This window comes from Lissotriton vulgaris, chromosome 5 (genome assembly GCF_964263255.1).
Source record: "Lissotriton vulgaris chromosome 5, aLisVul1.2, whole genome shotgun sequence".
Taxonomy (NCBI): domain Eukaryota; kingdom Metazoa; phylum Chordata; class Amphibia; order Caudata; family Salamandridae; genus Lissotriton; species Lissotriton vulgaris.
In genome coordinates, this window is record NC_141693.1 from 661,254,135 (window position 1) to 661,274,912 (window position 20,778).

The window sequence follows — 20,778 nt, forward strand, 5'->3', positions numbered from 1 at the left end:
CGCCCCCTGCATAGAACTTTTTTTATCATGCAGTCGTGTCCCCCTTCTATTACTTGTAATATTGTATTGTCTCCAAATCCTAGAGGTCCTCCTCTCTTTCCAACCAATAAGCTTCTTATCTGTAAATACATAAAAAACGTCCTTGTACTGACCCCAAATTTTCTCTGTATCTCTGAGACTTGGCGCACTCCTAGCGGGCCTATCAAAGCCCCCATTCTTTTCACTCCCAACCGTCCCCATTCCTTGAAAACAGTATCAGCAAAGATCTCTGGGGATAATGTGGGGTCGTTCCCTAACCTAGTATATGCCTGGTATCTACCCAGTCCAAAGCTCTTTTTAAACGCCTTCCACACCTTATAGGCTGCCTCCAGGGTCTTGAATCTGGTCCTCTTAAAGTAGCTCGGTTCAGTATATCTCAGGAACACATTCTGTGCCTCCTCGCCTAAAATCAAACCGAAAATCTCTAACGAGCCGGTATAGAATTCTGCCTCCATCTCGGCCCCGCCCGTTATTTTCTGCAGCACTGCTGCCCAGTAATAGAGTCTCAGATCCGGTAGTGCCCACATCCCCTCTCTCTTGGTAATGCCATACATTTTAGTGCCCTTCTTGTTTTACCCTGTGACCAAATAAACCGGTTTATTATGAGCTCTATTCTACTAAACAAAAGTGGGTTAAAAAATAGAGGTATAGTTCTAAATATATATAGAAATTTCGGGAGGAGATTCATTTTGATAAAATTTACCCTGCCAACTATAGACATGTGCAGATTATGTACCCTATCCAAATCCTTCTTCGCTTTCGCAATGATAGGAGAAGTGTTTAAATCCACTAAATTGGCCAGGTCCGCAGTGATTGTTATTCCTAAGTAAACCCCTCAGCCATCACCCGTGAATCTGTGCATGTTGCGTATATGTTCTTTATAATTTGTGTCTTAGTTTTATTTAGTGCGTACCCAGCGAACCGCCCAAATTGCTCCGCCTCCTGTTCTATTTTACTGATGGCCTCTGATGGTGAGGGTGTGATAATCGCGATATCATCTGCGTATGCTAGTACCTTATTCAGTCCCATCTTAGTATCTAGCGGCCTAATTCCATCATTTAGCTCCAATTTCTTAATTAATTGGTCTATGTAAAGTGCCCCGTGTAATTCTAAATGGGGTAGTGCGGCTTGCATTCACCCTTACACCGTTGGTCCTATATACAATGATTGTATCGATTTTATAAATCCTTCTCCGATTCATCCTTTCCTTAGCACTGCCCACAGAAATTCCCACGCCACGCGGTCGAAGGCCTTTTCAGCATCTAGTAACATAGCTGCCAAAGGTTTCTCCTCCGCCCCTTTTACGTCAAATAGCGTGATCATTTTTCTAACATGGAGTGTAGTTCCTCTATTTGGAATAAAGCCATGCTGATTAATGCTTACTAATTGCTCTATTACCCTAGCAAGTCTGTTCGCTAATATTTTAGAGAAGATTTTTAGGTGAGCATTAATCAGTGTAATCGAGCGGTATGATCCGGGCTCTGCGGGGGGTTTCCCTTTTTTTTAGGATTACAACAATATCTGCCCCTGCCTAGCTGGCTGGTATAGAATGCCCGACCTGTGCCTCCCTAAGTGTCCTGACTAGCTCTGAGATAATTGATGCAAAAAACACTTTGTAAAATTCCCCGGGTATCAAATCCGGCCCGGCAGCCTTACCGGAAGGCAGGCTGAGCATAGCCTCCTTAATTTCTTCTGCCTCTAAGCAGGTCTCGAGAGAGTCCCTATCTATCTCCTGTAGGGTTTTAATTGGTAGGTCTTGCAGGTACCTCTGAATATCGGCAGGATCCCTGTCCTGCTCCTCCTCATAAAGCTTGCTATAGAACTCCCTAAAGACCTCGAGGATACCTTCCCTATCTGAAACCATATTACCCCCGCTGTCTCTTATCTCTTTAATTTCACCTTTTGCCATCCTCTGTCTCGTACGTGTTGCGAGTGTCTGCCCTACCCTTTCGCTGTATTCATAGCATTGCTCTCTCTTAGTATTGTAAATCTTAGCTGATTTTATTGCTATACTCTCTTCTGCTTCCGCTTTAGCCATCATGGTCTCCATTAGATATTGTTCCAACTCCCGCCCCTCAGTAATAGCCTGTTTCAGTCTGTGCTCTGCTTTCAACAGGTCGCTGTTTACCCGATCTACCTTGGCTTTCTCCTTTTTCTGTTTGGCTAGGCTGAAACTCAGTGTTTCACCTCGCACCCCGGCTTTAAAGGTATCCCAATCATTTCCTGGATTATTACTCCCTCTGTTAATATCCCAGAAGCCCTTTAGCCAAGCGTGCATGTGTGTAATATAGTCTATATCCGTCAGGAGTTCCCTTTCAAATGTCCATGATTTAGCCTGTCTTTTAAGCCCACTACAATTATTGTCAATAATAGGGGGTTATGATACGACAGAATACGGGGTAACCTCGCTATCGTGAGGGTATTCTGTGTTGTGTTTAACTATGATTGCATTCTTGTTTTATTTGTTAGTTGTCTGAAGTTTCTGTCTTGTTTCTTTACTTTGTTCACCTATTACAATTTAGTTATGCCTTCCCACCATTCTTCTTCACCGAGGATGTTTGCCCTTCGCTTGTTAACAAATAGAATAGAGAACAGCGATTCTATCTCGGGGCTAGTGTTCCCCTTTGTGATAGACTCTTTCAGACTGATTTGGCAAAAAGTTTGATTTGGTGCTTACTCAACATATATAAACCCTCATACTTAGGTCCGAGTCCTCAGAGATATTGATTAGATGGCGTATTCGCATCAGACACGTTTTTCATTTGCTCCTCAGGGCAGCAACAATATACAAAGTGTGTGAGAAACATGTGTATCTTGTGTTTTTTCTGACCTGCACAATGTAAAGCTAGTGTTTCAATTCAGACAACGGCTATCTATGTTTGTATTTTACATGAGTCCATGATAGACCATTACCAGGGCGTCACATTAATGTGTCCATCATGCCCCACAAGTGCTGCCTGTCCAAGAGCAGGGTTCACTTATTCTTTCCTCTGCTTCTTTTCTAGGTTTTTTGTTTTGCACAAGTTGACCAGCCTGAAGTTCCTTGATACCCGACATGTGACCAAAAGGGAGCTAGAGGAAGCTGTGGCAAGAGGAACATTCATGAAAGTGATGAAGCCTGCGGATGTGGAGGTAAGGTGCCTTCCTCTGATTGGAGCCTGGCTGCAACATATTCTATTTCTGGCCACACATGTGGAGGAGCGAACAATGTACTAAGGCAATGGCCTGCACCTGTCCAGCTTCATCCCTTCACTATCTCCTAATGCAAGCAACTTCATGGTTGGCCGTCAGCTCTGTATGAATGTCCACCTAAATCAGGCGGCACCACTTGTGCTTCTGGTCCATGAGATGTACGTTGTTAGGTCTGTCTTGACAGTGCACTGATCTGAAAGACATATTGTTACTATTTCTTTACAAAACACATAGAGTGGGCTTTGGATCCACCTAAAAGATTATTACCCTCCCATTTTAGGCTATTGGTGATATTGTGTCTCATTCTGCCTTCCTAGCAGTGCTTTCATTCTATCTGAATCTGCATCCTTTAGAATGGACGAGGAATTGTTTTACATCTGAAAAGTACACCCTATAATCACACTGTATACATTCAGACAAAAACAACCCTTTTCGGCTACTTTTTGTCCTAGCATTGGCAAAGCCAATGTGGTAGGCTTTAATGTGCTAAACTGCATTTCTGCATGCAACACTTTTAAACAGCATTGGTGAATGTCTGTGGTTACATACATTGTAATACATTAAGGCCAGGTCTGCTTAGCGAGTTTGCCAATGCATGTCACTAGTTTTTAAATAGGCTAACAAGTAAATATAGGATTGGTCTATGTTTCCAATTTACTAAATAGGGAAGGGAACAAGCTGATTTTCACACTGACAAAGTGTCACCTTAATGGAGAGATGTGAAAGAATCTCGATGTGCACCCTTTCCTATGCAGCCAACGGAATACAACGGTGCAAACGGCCAGGGTATGTTGTTATGTGGAATGTGCCAGCAAAGTCTCCGCTCTGGGCCCTACTCGCAAAGGCGGTGTGGCAAATAAGAGTGGTTATAAGTTGACAAGAGAAGAAAAGGTCCTTTCTTTTTACCAGCTCTGATTTCTTCAGACTTGTTCCATGTTAAGTCCTCTTGGGATATTTTGCTCTCTCACATGTTGCCTTTCTTTTGTCTCTGCTTAGGCACACCCGTGTCCCCTCATATCTGGCTGCAAGTATGTCTCATTGGAGCTGTTTACTTATCTTGTTGTATTGATAAATGTCCTACTTTGGCCAATTGGAGGTCAAGTGTCTCCAGGTGGTTGTCTAAGTGGTATTGTGCGTCTGCAGGTTGAATGGCTGCTGGTATCGGCAGGCAGTGGTGGCACTGGGTGCGCTACTGAGGGCTGGAAGGGTTTGTTACCAGTGCATATATTCAGGGCTGTCAGTGTTAGCACTGGCTGCATTGATCAGTGCTGGCACGTTTAGAAGTGTGTATAGTGCAGTTGTGTGGTTGAGGGTTGTCACTGATAGTAGTGTGTATACTGTTCACAGCAGGCATGCTATCAGTAAGTATGCAGCTCAAGGTTGGCAATGTTAACTGCATACTGTTCTCAGGCTCAGCAGGCAGGTTAGCAGGCGGCATACCTCTCGGGTTTGGCAGTGCCAGCTGCATGTCTTCTGTTAAGGCTGTGTTTCCAGTAGGTATGAGGCTCCCTATTACACTGTTGGTATTGTTTCTATTGTGCATGGCAAGCAGCGTGGACTCTGTCAAGGGCTGACCATGGGGCTGTGCTATGCCATGCATGTTGGGCCATGAAATCAGCTGAGCGAAGGGTCCTGGTCACAGTTTTTGTCCGGCTGTGCCTCTCTCGTGGAGGCTTCATATCTCTAATTTGAGTTTAGTAGGTCTGTTTAGGAGTCACAGCAAGGCGGCCATCTTTGTTAACAGGAAAAAGACAGACAGACAGACCTGGGGTAGGTGGGAGAATCTAGGTGGCTCTCACGCGGGCTGGATGAGGGCTCCAGGACTTTGATGATTCTAATTCAAGACTAGAAGGCCAGGGAAGATGGATCGCAAGCCACAGCTACACACCACATGGAGTGAGCACCTATCCATGGTAGCTATGTTATATTTAGGGCTCCCCGTTATATGTTTTATTTGTTGTATTTATCCATATTTATGTTTTGCTAATTTTATCTGTACTTATCCATATGTATTTTGGTATTTTTGAAAAAATGAAGCTGAAATTAGTATATTTTCACATTTATTTAACCGATAAATATGCACACACGCTTGAATGCCTGCCAGATTTCAGTGCTATGAACACCCACTGAAGTTAAATCAATGCACTTATAAGAAAACATGCACATTTCAGTATCAACCTTGTGTATATTTATTGCTGTAAAAGCCTCTTTACTAAAATTCCTTTCTTTTTTAACCCACTTTCCTATCAAGCCACACAGCTATTGGCTTGGCAGTCATGGCAGACAGAATTTATAATTACTCCCCAAAAAATAAAAACAATTTCCATTTTTATCCACATTTAAAAAGAAATACAGACAGGAAAATAAATGTTTTCTGTCTGTCTTTATCTGTAAAAATCAGTAAAAACGGAAACAGGGAGCTCTATTTATATTGTGGGTGCACTTGCGGCTTACTGACCGCATCAGCCACTGTGGCACAGGCATTGAGAGGAAACGGGTGAGGGTAAAAGGGGTGCACAGGGATGAGACAGTATGCTGCGTGAATAAACTAAGGCCTGCAGTTAGCACTCAGATAACCTATGCTTTCTTATCTCCCAGTGTACATGTGGGCTTCTGAAGCCCTTCCAGGCTGGCATGAAAAGGTTCTGTGCAAACTGAAAACACATAAAAAACATACATAGTACACAGAAGACCGTACAAATAAGAAACGAATGCATCATTAGCAGCCCCATTACCGCGGTACCTAATGAATTCACAGTGATGATTAATTCATACCGATTAAAGTGATAACAGCTTTTCTTGCTTAAGCGCAAATTTGACACGTTGTTTACCAGCGCCTTCAGTTATTTGAACATTTGCAATTTCAAACACATTAAATACGTTATCACTGCGGCTCGCTGTCACGATTCCTGCCTTCAAACATCTCCCAGTTCGGGCACAAACAAAGCGCCGCGGCTGGCGCGTGCAAGGCCCAGGCAGACTGATGCATTCTGTGGTCATTAGAGGTGGCTTTCTTTCCCTTTCTTCAGTGTTTGTGTCAGGCGCCTCCCTCTGATTTGATGTGGAAACTTTGACAGCATTCTTGCTTTGTAAATCCATCACCTCAAGGCAAGTGTTTCTCCGAGGAAACTTGGGCATAGCACCAGTGCCTGAAATGGAAAAATAGAAGTGTAGGTACTCTGTAGCACAGTACCTGCTCTTTTCTGAGAAGTGCCGGTACTCTCCAATTAGAAGTATAGCATTTCTTTTGAGAAGTGCGGGTACTCTCCCACTCAAAATAAAAAAGTGCCGGTACTCCGTACGGGACAGACCCGGCCCATTTAAAGCACTGCATAGCACCATCTTCAGTGCAAAGAGGTATTGGTGGAAGATTGTCTCTCCACCTGATCTTAGGTTCGCAAACATATGCTTAAGTTTAAATTTTCTTTCGTCATCAAGCACCTCTCTGTTTTCTCCACTGATTGCATAGTCCCTTTTCCTTCAGTATTGATTACTCTACACATGCTGCTGCACTGTAGTAGTTCACTACCAGAATACCAAAATTTAAAAATCGACTTTCTAAAATATCGATTACCAGAATATTGTGCAGGTGAGTCCTTATAGGTAAGCATAGTTTTATTATACTTAACTCCACATATATGTACTTTGACAATGTATGTGTAATATACATGTTTATGTCTGTGTTTGTATACATGTATATATATATATATATATATATTATCCTCACAGCTGCTATGGAACGTCCAGCTCCAGTGCTGGACGTTCCATTGCGCAGGTGAGGTTCGAACGTTCAACGGCCGACGGCAGCACTACGGAGGTAGTGGTGCCGTCGGGTGCCGAACGTGCGCAGCACCTAAGGGGTTAAACATATAAATTATATATATATATACTTTATAACTAAATAGTCCAGAACGGACGGCCAGCTTGCGGTCATGTTAGCGCGACGCGGGGCCACTTCCCCGCTCACAATTATTCAAATCTTCCCCTCGCAGATAAAGTAACCTCTTCTCCTAGTTTTTAGGTATGTTGACATTCATATTGTATTGAAAACTCCTTATTTATGTATGTTGTTCCGTAAAGCACACTGAGACTCATCATACAGGTGTAGCAACACTATTTAAATAAGTAAAATAAATCTATAGTGCTCTGCGTGCATGATAATAAGGAACTTTATATCATTTATATAATCATTTTTTGGCAGCAGATCTCAAAATGGAGGCATGGATTCAACATAGTTACCTCCTTAATTTTTACTTCTGCTAGACTGCTATATCTTCACTATACATTTGGCCGTTCTCTTAACTTTCTGGAGTCTCCCTTGCACATTTCTTTTTCCTGAAGACCTTATCCATGGACAGTTATGAAGATCCAAAGCATCATAATGTCTGGTCATCAATATCTATGCCGCCTTCAAGTGGACCTCTCCATACCTTGGCTAAAAACACAATATTCCTTTTCTATATTGAGCCAGGATTTTCCCAAATGTTATCCTGTCATCTCCTCCATGGGCCTGGAAATGCTCCACTGCCCTCCTATTAATACCCCACCCGATTTTTATGCATTGTCTAATCCATATGTAGCCACTGATTCCTTACATTATATCATGAAAGCCATAAATACATTGTTGGGGAACCGCCAGCCATTCACATTTCAAGGCTCTGTAGATAGGGTAAATGATCCAGCATGAAAAAGTTACCTCTTTCAAAATGTTTAACCTCTCATATCCTTATCCCACCTGGATTCAACAAATCATTGGCACATTTACTTTCTAAATATGCGAAAGATTAACCCTTTTAAGTTTGTCTTGCACTTTTTTGTACTGCAGATATTTGATACTACTGAATGTATTCACATAGACCAACAAACAGGGACTGTTCTGAGTAAAGTTGCACCGTTTGTAGTATCAGAGAGCTATAATTCCTGTTGGACAAAAAATGGGAAATACTGCCTATTGAATACCTTTGTCCCACTTGACTTATCTGCACACATTTGAATGAAGAAACTGAGCTCTATACATTGAAATATGACTTCATTTTGTGTACTGAATACCATTAAAATTACTGGGGAAAAAAATCTTAATAAAGACTCAACCATAACTATTGCTAACAGAATATACACATATATAGGTGTTGCTGAACACTTCACCTAACTTTAACGTTACCTAAACCTTTGCTTTTTCAGTGAATATAAATATATTTTCACCAAAAAAAACCACAAAGGTTAAAGTAACGTTAGGTGAAATATTTAGTAACAAAATAACGCTTTAAACTCTAAAAACCACTGATACTCACCAGTTATAGTTATTGCAAGAAACTATAACTCGTGCCCTAACATAACTATAACTCGTGCCCTAATCATGCACAGTTTTCTCATCAATAATTTCACAGCAAATTTTGTACTGATATTATCAATGATGTCATAGAAGATATAATGAGTGATGTAATGTTTGGGGTAATTATCAATGCATGGTGAGGGTGCAAGTTATAGTTATCTTAGGGCACGAGTTATAGTTACTTAAGATAAATATAACTGGTGAATTTCAGTGGTATTTATAGTTTAAAATGTTATGTTGTTACTGAACGTTTTACCTACCTTTAACTTTACATTAACTTTTTTTTTCAGTTGCTTTCTGTTTTTTTTAAATTAATGTGAACGAATATGTAACTTCCGTATGTAAATCCAACCCCCTCAGCTGTGCACGCCGGGGGGTTGGCCTCAGGGCTGGCCTGCGCCCAACCCCCTTATGCAGCCAACTCCACATTGTGCATGCCCTTCGGCGGTTGAAGTGGGGCAATGGCCACAGGCCGAGTCTTGTGGCCAACCTCCCTAAAGGCAAGACTCCCTAAAGGCAGTCAACCCCACACTGCGCAGTTGTGCACTGCGTTGAATGGTATGGGGTTGTCTACAAGGCCTGGCCAACCCCACGCTGCACACAGCCTTTGGCCGTACTTGGTGGGAGGTTGGCCACAGGTTCTGGCCCTGGTGACCACATTCCAAAGGGGCTTTTTTTTTTTAAAGGGGAGGGGGACTGTGGGGTCCTGCTCCCTGAGCCTAATATCGCCCTGTGACGTGTATTTATTATTTTTTACTTGCTCCCCCTCCCTGCCAAACATAATGTATGTCTTTTATGTTTATACAGGACTTCTGCTTGTTAATGAAGGTGTATACATGTTTTTTTGAACTTGACAAAGGCTACTGTGTACCTTAAACATGCTGCTATTTTTGCAATAAAAAGTTGCAAGGTTTTGGAGTGGAGCTCTATCTTTGGTTCATTTGGAAAGGATGGCATTGTTTGATAATTAGAAAAAGTGAAAGCCGTCGCTGGCAACCGCTTAGACTGCTGGAAAGCGGCCTTCTTGCAGCTTTAGTGAGATATATATATATATATATATATATATATATATATATATATATATATATATATATATATATATATCTCGTCACTCAAACCAGGCAGCCGCCGAAGTTCTTCGCATATATGACAAAAGCAGACCCGAATTCTGTGCTAATTCAAGGTGGTTTTATTTTGCCAGCCAGCCGCTATATATATATATATTTATCCATAGAGTCAATTCCCTTAACAAAGACAGGAGGGGACAGAGAAGCTAGTTTACGCAGACTGGAGACAAGCTATATACTAGAGTTCGACTGTAAGTTGCCGGGGGGTCTCAACGCAACAGAGGACCTTCACACATTTTTATGAGGAAAACATTTTCTATTGAAGGTTCTTTACTTCTAGACTGGTCCTTTGTACATGCTTTTAGTAACTACACTTTGATTATGTTTGAGTACTAAATTATAAGTCCCAGATTATCTTAATTACTGCATTTGTTAGAAAAGGAGTTCCTGGCGGAATACTAAATGAAACTAAAGTGACCCCTCTATGTATAGGTATCCATAGGGCATTGTTTTTAATGATTGGTTTTAAGACATTATGGGTAGGTTTTATCTATGTGTCTTTTTATCGATTGTTTTAGGCATGTCGCTGGGTGATGCTTGTTTATATTGGTTTTACATTGGTTTGCAGTTCAGTTTGATGATGGAAAATTGAAACTTTGCAATGTTTACTACGGAGAAAAGAGCCATTAAGTGACTGTAGGATTAAGTTTTTAATGGAATTACATTTTTTTAGGTTTAATGTTTTCAACGTTTGAGGTGAGCACTTAGAACTAAGGAATTATAGATTGCATCAATCTGGTTCATGAGAAAATAATTGAAAGCATTTATGCAGTAATGTTTGTTTCAACAGCAAATCATTGATATCATTTATAAAATTTGATGATTTGTTTGTTTTGTAAGCATTTAAGCTGTCATTTAACAATGCTTCATTTCTAGCGTCAAATAACTGTTGCAAATGTATTTATACAGACATCAGTGTTTTTTTTTTGTCGACCAGTAAATGTGATGCACTAGCACTTTAAATATGGGCGAGTCAGTACGCATGGTCAGGTGATCAAGGCCGCTTGGACGGCCGAAATGCGTCTTGACAGATGTAAGGAAATAAAATAATGCTTGCACTAAGAGTTGGTCTGCGCCCGTGATTCCGCATTTCAAGCGGGTGAACGATTGCGAGCTGCTGCTGATTTATATATATATAGTAAGTGCGCACGTGTGTATTTTTAGGTCTCGACCTAAAGCATTGCTTTAGCAATGTTTGTTTGTCGAGATTTCTAGTAAGCGGTCAGAAAAGTCTGCCAATACGGCAGATTAGACACAGTTCATGTGATGTATGCGCGTGCACAAACCAGCCACGTCACCACTATTTGTCTGTGCCTCGCATCAGACTTCAGAGGCTCCCGCTCCCCCTCTTCCCCCATCAGCATTTGTCTGTGCCTCGCATCAGACTTCAAAGGCTGCCGCTCCACTGCTCCCCCCATCAGATGTTCTTACGCGCTACATCCCTTTCCTTCACACTCTGTCACATCCTTAGCTTAGCTTCACCTCATCCCTTCCTCTGCCCTGCCCCACCCACCTCCTCTGCCCACCCTGCCCACTTCCCTCCCTAAAATGTCTTCCTAGCTCCCTGTTTCCTCTCTCACTTCCTTGTTTAATATTGCCCTCCCACACAATAGCAGCATTTCCCTGGTTGCTTTCCACCGTCGCTGCTTCCGCCCGGCCACCACCCTCCTACATAAACACAGCGTTTCACTTATTAGATAGGACCGACACAAATGCTGTGTTGTGACGCGCTGAACTCTCAGCACACACGAAGTGAGCCTGTTTGTCAACAGTCCTGCTGTGAACCGTGCCTCAGTTTCTGTCCACTTCCTTTCTTCCGTATTCTGCTTTCTGCCTCCGAGCTCCAAAACTGTAGCATGGCGTCCTCAAACTGGTTCCGAGCTGCCTCTCTGCAAGCCCGCAGATGCTTTTTGTTGGGGGAGCCCTACCATGCCCAGAACAGTAGCCAGGTAAGTAAAACTTCTAAAAAGGCAAATTTAAGCAAGTCTGAGACGCAAGTACAGAAAGTCAGTGTTCAATTCATTTCACACAAAAATGCAACCTATGTGCTGTGCATTCTTTAACCCAGCTGACAATCTCAAATCACAGCCCCCTCTCTCACGATGGCGCTCGGGGGGAGGGCTGCTAAGTAAGTCTTCTGTAATAGAAGCAAACTGCCCCACTGCAAGTAAATACTCAGCAGAAGCAGACAAATGTCTCATGCGCACAGCCTGGTAGTTGCATTTTGATGGAAACATGTAGCCGTCACCATTCGTAAAAATAAGTTAAGTAAAGCAAATTCAGTGGGTCTGCAAACATCCACATTCACTTTTTGAGGCAAGCAGCTTGCCCTCTAAGTATTACTTCCTTATTTCACTGTTGACTCTTTTCTTTCCCTCTTCAGTGTCTCACAGGGGCTGCACAGCACTAGCGTACTGCACCATGTCTGAGCTCTGTCAGCTGCAGCTGAATCATTGTGGTGTCCATCAAGGGGGGTGTCTGGGTAGCACATAAATGCTCTTTTCATTCTTCTTTTCCATTTTTTCCTACCTTGTTACCTTCACTAGTAAAGCACCTGCTCCCCCCACCAAATCACCAGTCCACTTCCCGTCTTTCCCACAACTTCCCTGCATACCATTTATTTAATAAGCACAGTTCACTTGCCAGGCTTCCTTTCCCTCTTGCGCTTGTGTTTATTCCTTCAGAGCATTTTGCACCAAGTTGTGGACCGCATTGTGAAACCACTATGCATTGCAGTTGCCTGCTGTCTCCTTTATAATTTACACAAAGGTTTTGTTTTAACTGCACCCTCCAACTCCACCCGCCAACTCCAACTCCACCCTCCAACTCCAACTCCACCCTCCAGCTCCAACTCCACTCTCCAACTCCACCCTCCAACTCCAACTCCACCCTCCAACTCCAACTCCACCCTCCAACTCCAACTCCACCCTCCAACTCCAATGCCACCCTCCAACTCTGCCCTCCAACTCCACCCTCCAACTCCACCCTCCAACTCCAACTCGACCCTCCAACTCCAACTGCACCCTCCAACTCCACCCTCCAACTTACTCCACCCTCCAACTCCACTCTCCAACTCCAACTCCACCCTCCAACTCCAATTCCACCCTCCAACTCCAATTCCACCCTACAACTCCACCCTACAACTCCAATTCCACCCTACAACTCAAATTCTACCCTCCAACTCCCCCCTCTAACTCCAACTCCAACTCCACCCTCCAACTCCACCCTCCAATTCCAATTCCATCCTCCAACTCCACCTTCCAACTCAAATTCCACCCTCCAACTCCACCCTCCAATCCCACCCTCAAACTCCAAATCCACCCTCCAACTCCACCCTAGAACTCCAACTCCACCCTCCAACTCCACCCTCCAACTCCAATTCCACCCTCCAACTCCACCCTCCAACTCCACCCTCCAACTCCACCCTCCAACTCCACCCTCCACCCCACCCTCCACCCCACCCTCCAACTCCACCCTCCATCACTCAGTAACACCACCACATCACTCAGGGACACCACCACATCACTCAGGGGCACCACCACATCACTCAGGGGCACCCCTCAGGGGCACCACCACATCACTCAAGGACACCACCACATCACTCGGGGACACCACCACATCACTCGGGGACACCACCACATCACTCGGGGGCACCACCACATCACTCGGGGGCACCACCACATCACTCGGGGACACCACCACATCACTCGGGGACACCACCACATCACTCGGGGACACCACCACATCACTCTGGGACACCACCACATCACTCTGGGACACCACCACATCACTCTAATACACCACCACATCACTCTAATACACCACCACATCACTCTAATACACCACCACATCACTCAGCCCAACCAATCATCACTCAGCACCACAACAGCACTGTCCTTGCTTGCTACCAACAAGCATTGCCATAGCCAATAGAGCTCACTTTAGGAAAGTGTAAGCTATTGGCTTTTTTTCACTTCTTAATCAATTGAATTCTTTGGACCAATCTGCAATAAACTTTCCAGAAAAAAGAAATCAATGCACTCACTTGCATTTTGTCATATTTGTTGGAGACTCTTAAGCGAAATATGAAGCTGCTGGGAGTGGAGCACCAAACATACTATCATCATGGAAACCGCAAGGAAACTTTTTAATTCAAATAAAAAAAACAGCTGAAAATGTGCTCTAAATTTTGCAGGAACATATTGCTTTTGTCTTTTTTCTGGTTGAGTGCATTCTCAGCCACTAGGAAAAAACATACAGAAAATATCACTGTCTAGTGCCCATCTATGTTGTATATATCTGTTACTGGATAGTCAACTCTGGGGCAAATTCAAAAATATTCTATGCCCTTTGACTGTTCAAAGAGTTTGCAAACGGATACAAATTCCATAAACTGGAAACCGTCTAATACTTTTTCAGAAGGCAGCCACTCTGTTTCTTTTGAGAACAGACAGAGGGAGAAATAGGATAAAACCATGCTTTTTATTAAGGAAACATGCTACAGTATTTAATAAGGCGAAGAAGTAGATGCACAAATATTTTAGGTGTGAAGGGGGAGACAGTAATAATGGAGAGTATGTGTGATTAATAACAGCTTTTACTGACCGAAAAGTTATTATTCAACTGAGTTAGACGGCAACCTCATGCTGCTTTTTCTGAACAAATAATAAGAACATAGGGGCACATTATCAAGGACCGGTGTTAAAATTATCGCCGTTTTATCGGCAGGAAACTGCCGATAAAACAGCGATAATGGGCTTGATAATACGCCCTTCTTAATTCCCATAGAAGCCCATGTTCTTGTGTTAACATGGGCTTCTATGGGAATTAACAAGGGCATATTATCAAGCCCATTAACGCCGTTTTATCTGCAGTTTCCTGCTGATAAAACTGCGATAATTTTAACACTGGTCCTTGAAAATATGCCCTATAGTGTGCAACTATACTGCCTAAAATCACACAGAGAGACAGGCACACGCTTTTCTGTTGTATCACATCATATTTAACTTTTCACCGCACTGATGCACAGTTACAACAAGTTCGACATGTTACGGATAAGTACAAATGCAGGGCTGTATAAAGCGGGTCTCTGATGTGCGCTGCTCGCTGTTGTGCAGTCCGTGTGAGCTACAGCCATTTCAACGCCTCAACGGGGGTAGTAGCCGCTATATAAATGCAATTACAATATTTTAAATGTTACGTTTATTTAGCAGTTTAGCACCACCGCCGGAGAAAAGTGTTCCTGTATGAAGGCATGTTTGCAAACTGAATTGTACTAAAAAGCAATGACTGTTAGCCATGAACACTCAGCGAATATGTCTCGCCAAAGAGGTGCATTTTCTACACGTGACAATTTGAACCTCAATAGAGGAAGAATTTTGTGGCATCTTATCAGCATGCATATTTAGTGTGAAGAAACCGTAAGTCAGTATGAGTGCAATAAGTAAACAGTAACCTAAAATACATTCACCGCTTTTTGAAAGGGCCAGTCTGACAACCCCTGCAACCCAAATGTCACATTAATTAACTGAGAAAGGACAACACAGGTGGTGATTGTCCAGGCGTTTCCAACACAAAATAGATCATCCTTCTCAGACACTGTCTGATCTACAGACAGTGGCTGTGCACACCTGAAACAAAGCTGATCTGTTAACTACACAAAAGAGTGATTGTGTAACCAGTCCCTGCCACTGAACTTCCAAGTCATCATGTAAAGTGGCTGTGCAAATGTGCCACCTCAGCAGAAAACCACAGAAGTGAAGCTAGTGGGAGAGAAAAGGAGATAAGGAGAGAGGTGAGAAAAGCTCAATAGACAGGACAAGCGGCAGGGGGTGGGAGGCGGGAGGCGGGGAGCGGATCCCTTTGAAGCAGCTCATGGCCTCGCGGCCGTGATAAAGGAAAGCGTTTAGGGCTGAGGTGGGAGGGAGGCTGATGGCTTTGTGTGAAGCAGGCAGGCGGCTCGAGAAGCAAATGGAGAGCGCGTGCATGTACACACATGCACTCGGCAAAATCCGCCTTTTAGCTTTCTGGTTTAACGGCAATAGGTCTCTCTACGAGACCTAAACACTATACCACTTCACATGTGCTGTAACGTGCAAAGTGCATAGAGGCACGCTGATGTGGCATTTCAGTCTGATTCCATTGAAATTACCTAAAGGTGATACAAACCTCCAATTTCAAGATTTTTGGTTTGGGACAAGAGTTACAGTGAGTTTTTGGAGGAGTGAAAAAAATGGGCGAAGGCCGATAATTAAAACATGTAAAAACAATTGCTTCAACTTGCCAGTGGACAAAATGGCCATCCCACCATGTGAGGTGAAGTGATCAAATTGTGTTAGGTGACATAGAATACACAAGCAGGGAGTCAAATTGTCCCATAGTTAACTACCCCTCCCCCCCTCCTCACAAACTGTGCACCTGCCCATCCAACACCCGTCCATCAGTGACCAAGCTTGAGGCCAGCTTTGTGAGTTAGAGGTCGTTAGACCTCCGGAAGCATTTATTTCACACACACCCAAAATATTTTAGACATAAAAATGTGCACAGTAACCACATTATTTACATATTGTTTACAAGTGAACCCAAATCTTAACAGAGACTCTAGTACATGAGGTCAACTAACCATAACTAGTTTGTTCCTGTGCAACCAACAAAAAACATAAACATTCCAAGTGAGATCATGACTGTTCTAGGGCCTTATTCTTAAACCACTCATCCAGAGGATGGAAACCTCCTTATGGAAAGTCCCAACCTTCCCTCACCAGTAATGGGAGCTGTTCCATATCAGGGGCTCTTGTGCAGAGGGCCCAGCTTCCCTTAGGATACGTACCTCAGGCATCCCGTACACCGAGGTTCCCTTTCCCTCAGAGGGCTTGTGCTAGTTTGTGCCAACTGCGCCTGCGAGAGTCGTTGACAGGTAACGTCCACGTATCAGCGACCACCCCTAGCTCCCTGCACCACTGAAACCTCCTCATGACTTGCTGCCAGCTCCTCTTTGAGGGTCCAGTGACGCTGACATTGTTTTGGTATAAAAAGGATGCTGTTCAGGGACCTGAAGTGACCCCACCAATCATTACCTCACTCGCCACAAGACAGTATAATTCCCCTATTATCGGCCACCCCATAGGTATGCCTTGCCAGGCTAGCAAGTTCTCCAGAAACATTGAATTACCTTCCTTTGATTAGAACACTCACCCTTGATGCACCCATGCGGTACAGATGGCAAACTGATTTTGTTTAATAACTTACCAATGTTCCTGTTGAACCGTTTTGCCAAGTCGTTGAGGGACCTGACCGACATTACCACCCTTCCAATTCAAGCTCAGGCTAATTTTGGACCATTCTATTATGGCCCCTGGAAAGTTCTTTGAGAGCCAACACATTTCAGAGGCGATCATTTCAAATAAGTAATTACGCCCTAGTTCAGCTGATTAGTTGCCTCCCAAATGCCCGATTACTACTCCTTGAAGTTGTCCAAGCGCAGCCCTCCATGACTGCAGAAGGTCAGCTGATATCCAGCCTTCCTTGTCCGCGTCGCATAGTCACCTGCAGAGTAAAAACTTTTGCACACCTCACGTCAGAATGGCCCAACAAAAACACATCAGTAACATCTCTTGCTCTCCTCTTGACAGGATGCAACGAAGCATCGAGGAGCCGCATCACCTAATCATGTACTCCACCTGCATTGACAGGAGAATACCATGAAGGATGGGAAAATGTAATGCCAGAGCATTACAACATGATCTGTCTCACATAGCGCTGGTTGCAGTAAAACTCTATCTGCCTATCATTTGAACTGCTTGTCTTGCCAGCCCCAGGCCTGCTGCTGTGGTGGCTGCACCATTCCAAAATGAATGCAAACTATACTCTGTAGGATCTAACCCTGCTGACTCCAGGGCCCTACTGAGCACCCTGGCAAGTTGGATCTTCATGAGTGGCTTCCCATCTTCGTGTACCAAAAGGCGTCCAACAGCCCCTTATGCCCCGTGAGCCATAAAAACTACCGAATTCCCCAACAGATAGCACTCATTTTCTGGGGCCCTATGGAGCTGTATATGGTCCCCACTACCCATTTAGTCTGTCTTCTAATGGTTAATGGTGACTGCCAAGGAACTATTTGGCCTTTGAATATCCACTAGCTCCAAACCACCACTCCTGTCCTTCTTTTTCTTTGCCACTAGCTCCCCAACCCTTAGTACCCCATAGAACACCAGGGAGAAATCTGCCCAGAGAAGGTGAATCTCTGCTGGTGACCTGCACGCCCTCTCAAGGATAGCCATGATCCTAGCCAGTTTCAACTTGTCTATGGTGTGCCTTGAATTCTACTTGCATCTTCCCAATCCCTGCCAGCCCTTCAGTGACCTTTGTTCCAGGAAACCTTTTGTTCCATCCGTGTGCCCTAAGCATCTTTGAGAAGAACAAGATTGCTGCAGTTAGCCATTTAGTGTATGACACTGGTCGCGCTACCCATCTCATGGCCTCAAGAAATGCAATTACCAACTGGGGTGAAAACCATTTCCCAACTCCCTTGTTTTCCTGAAACCTGTGATACATGTATTATGCTTCCTCAAAAGCACGCTTCTGTAAATTAAATCATGCAAACATAATATTTGCCACAATCTACGCACTAGTCATAGATGACCCTCTCCCAATTTTACAATTAAAACAAGCTATAACGGGCCTACCTGGGCAAATAATATGGGGGGGGGGGTTAATTTTTTTACAAAATCCTTTAGTTGATTCCTCCAAAAAGGATCGCGCCAGAATAAACCCCAAGTTGCTATTGCCATACAAAGCTGTAAACTAGATCTCGATGTCAACGATCATTAGCGATTCAGTAATACTCTTAAACGGAATATTCTTGTCACTCCGCAAAACACAATTCAGCATCCAGCTTAGACTTCTTTTTAACATCTTACGGGTTGGAGGCACATAATTATGCCCATCTACCAAACACGTTTTCAGACCATGCAGCACTTTATATGGAGTTAAAATTGGGGAGACAAGAATCAGAGCCACCGAGAAGATTGTATTTTAATAAATTGAACCTCTTGGACATACAATGGTGTGCAGATATTGAGGAGGAGATTGAGCAGTTCTTTGCACAGAATAGAGGCACAGCCCCACTAAATATAACCTGGGATGCATTTAAGGCCACTTTGCGGGGAATACTTACCTCCAAAGAAATACCAAAGCAGAAGGCAAGAAGGGAGGTGAAGATTAAATTACAAACAAATCTCACGCATGCAACCCAAAAACACTATAGGGTGAGATCCGCACTTTCAGGGCAAAGGTTATCTGAAGCAAAGAGTAAAATGAAGGATTTCTATTACGACTTAGGCGATACTAACAGTAACCTTTATGCCCAAAAAATATATGAGGAGAGCGAGTATACTGGAAAACTCTTGGCCTGGCAAGCCAAAGAAAATCAGGCTTGAAATAGGATAGAGCAACTAATTGACCACGCCACCAAAGTTTATGTAAAGACTACTGCTTCCTTTGGCAAAATGTTTTTAAAACATTACGAGGGAGTTACCAAGCTACTGTAGGGGCTACATCCAAAACCGTCGGGGAATTTTGAGAGTCACTCGAAATACCCAAATTAGATCATGGGGATAAGAAATCGTTGATCGAAGACTTTACAAAGCCAGAATTAGATGAGGTTATTTGCTCTCTTCCCAACGGTAAGGCTAATGGTGACGACGGTCTCCCTGTCGAATTCTTGAAAAAATTTGAAGGCACTTTGCGTAAAGAATTCCTACTTTTAGCTAATTATTTATTACAAGGAGGACCTCCCCCGGACTCTTTCCCTTCGGCAGTGGTGGTTAGCATTTTAAAAAAAGCAAAGGATAAAGAAAATACAAATTCATTCAGGCCCATAAGTCTTTTAAATACAGATTATAAAATTTTTACGAAACTATTAGCGAACCGGCTGAATAAAATAGTAGGGTCTCTTATAGGCCCTGATCAGTGTGGTTTTATAGCAGGTAGGCATCTCCACACGAATACAACATTTTGATTGGAGGCACTGGATTATTTTAAGATTAATAAGGTAAAAGCACAAATTTGGCTTTTAGATGCTGAGAAAGCTTTCGACTTGGTGTCATGGGATTGTCTTTTTTTTCTATTTTGCACAGCTTCAATTTTCCGATTGTTTTTATTTCCCTCTTAAAACAACTTTATATGAACTCCAGGGCACAGATTATTATCAACAATTTTAATATTGGGACATGTCAGGTCAGTAGAGGCATGCGTCAAGGATGTCCTCTGTCACCAATTTTATTTGCTTTATTTATCGAACCGTTGGTGATCGCAATCAGGGACACAATGACCGATACAGTACCAGTAGCCGGAATGACAAATATAAAAATATATGCTGATGACATTGCCCTCTTTTTAGATTCAAAACCCTCAAGTCAAGTACAAATTTTACAAATCTTTTCTGACTTTCAAAAGTTAGGGGGCTATAAGATAAATGTTAACAAGACGGAAATAATTCTCAGTTAACTGCACTCTAGACACTTTATTGTCGGAATTTAGGCAGATTTACAACATATGCCCAAAGAGATATCTGGGAATATTTATCTCGGATAACTTGGAAGACCTGTATTCGCTAAATTATATACCCCTGTTAAAAAGGTTGGGTCTCAATTAGATCGCTGGAATCTATTGCCATTGTCTTTAATGGGACGGGCAGCTTTAATACGTATGTCTATTCTACCTCTTTTTAACTTTCTTTTTGGTGCGGCCCCTTGTGCAATTCAGGTTTCCTTTTTCAAAAAAGTGGATGCTTTGATTTCCTTCTTCCTTTGGGCAAAAAAAAATTCCAGGCTTGCACTTAGCACCTTGTACCTCCCATCTGCGCAAAGATGGTTGTCCCTCCCAAATATCAGAGAATATTACTTTGCTTCTTTTGCACATCATAGTTTCAGGTTTTTTTTCTTAGACGATCATGAAGCAGACAATTTTTTTATGAAGAAGATGCTGCTTGAATCTAAAATTACTGATCCTGTTAGAATTACGAAGGATCCAAAGAAGGTCCGTTATAAGTCCTTACAGTGGATATTTATACAGAAAACCCAGCTCCTG

At 43.1% G+C, this 20,778-nt stretch overlaps 1 protein-coding gene across 1 annotated transcript in view; it reads left to right on the forward strand.

Annotated features, from left to right (window-relative positions):
- The window catches only part of LRMDA (leucine rich melanocyte differentiation associated), a 1,127,063-nt gene that overhangs the window by 64,428 nt on the left and 1,041,857 nt on the right, over window positions 1-20,778 (forward strand). Inside the window, exon 3 of the mRNA XM_086922091.1 lies at window positions 3,045-3,171. Within this exon, the coding sequence (XP_086778217.1) occupies window positions 3,045-3,171 (127 nt within the window). The remainder of the gene's footprint in view (window positions 1-3,044; window positions 3,172-20,778) is intronic.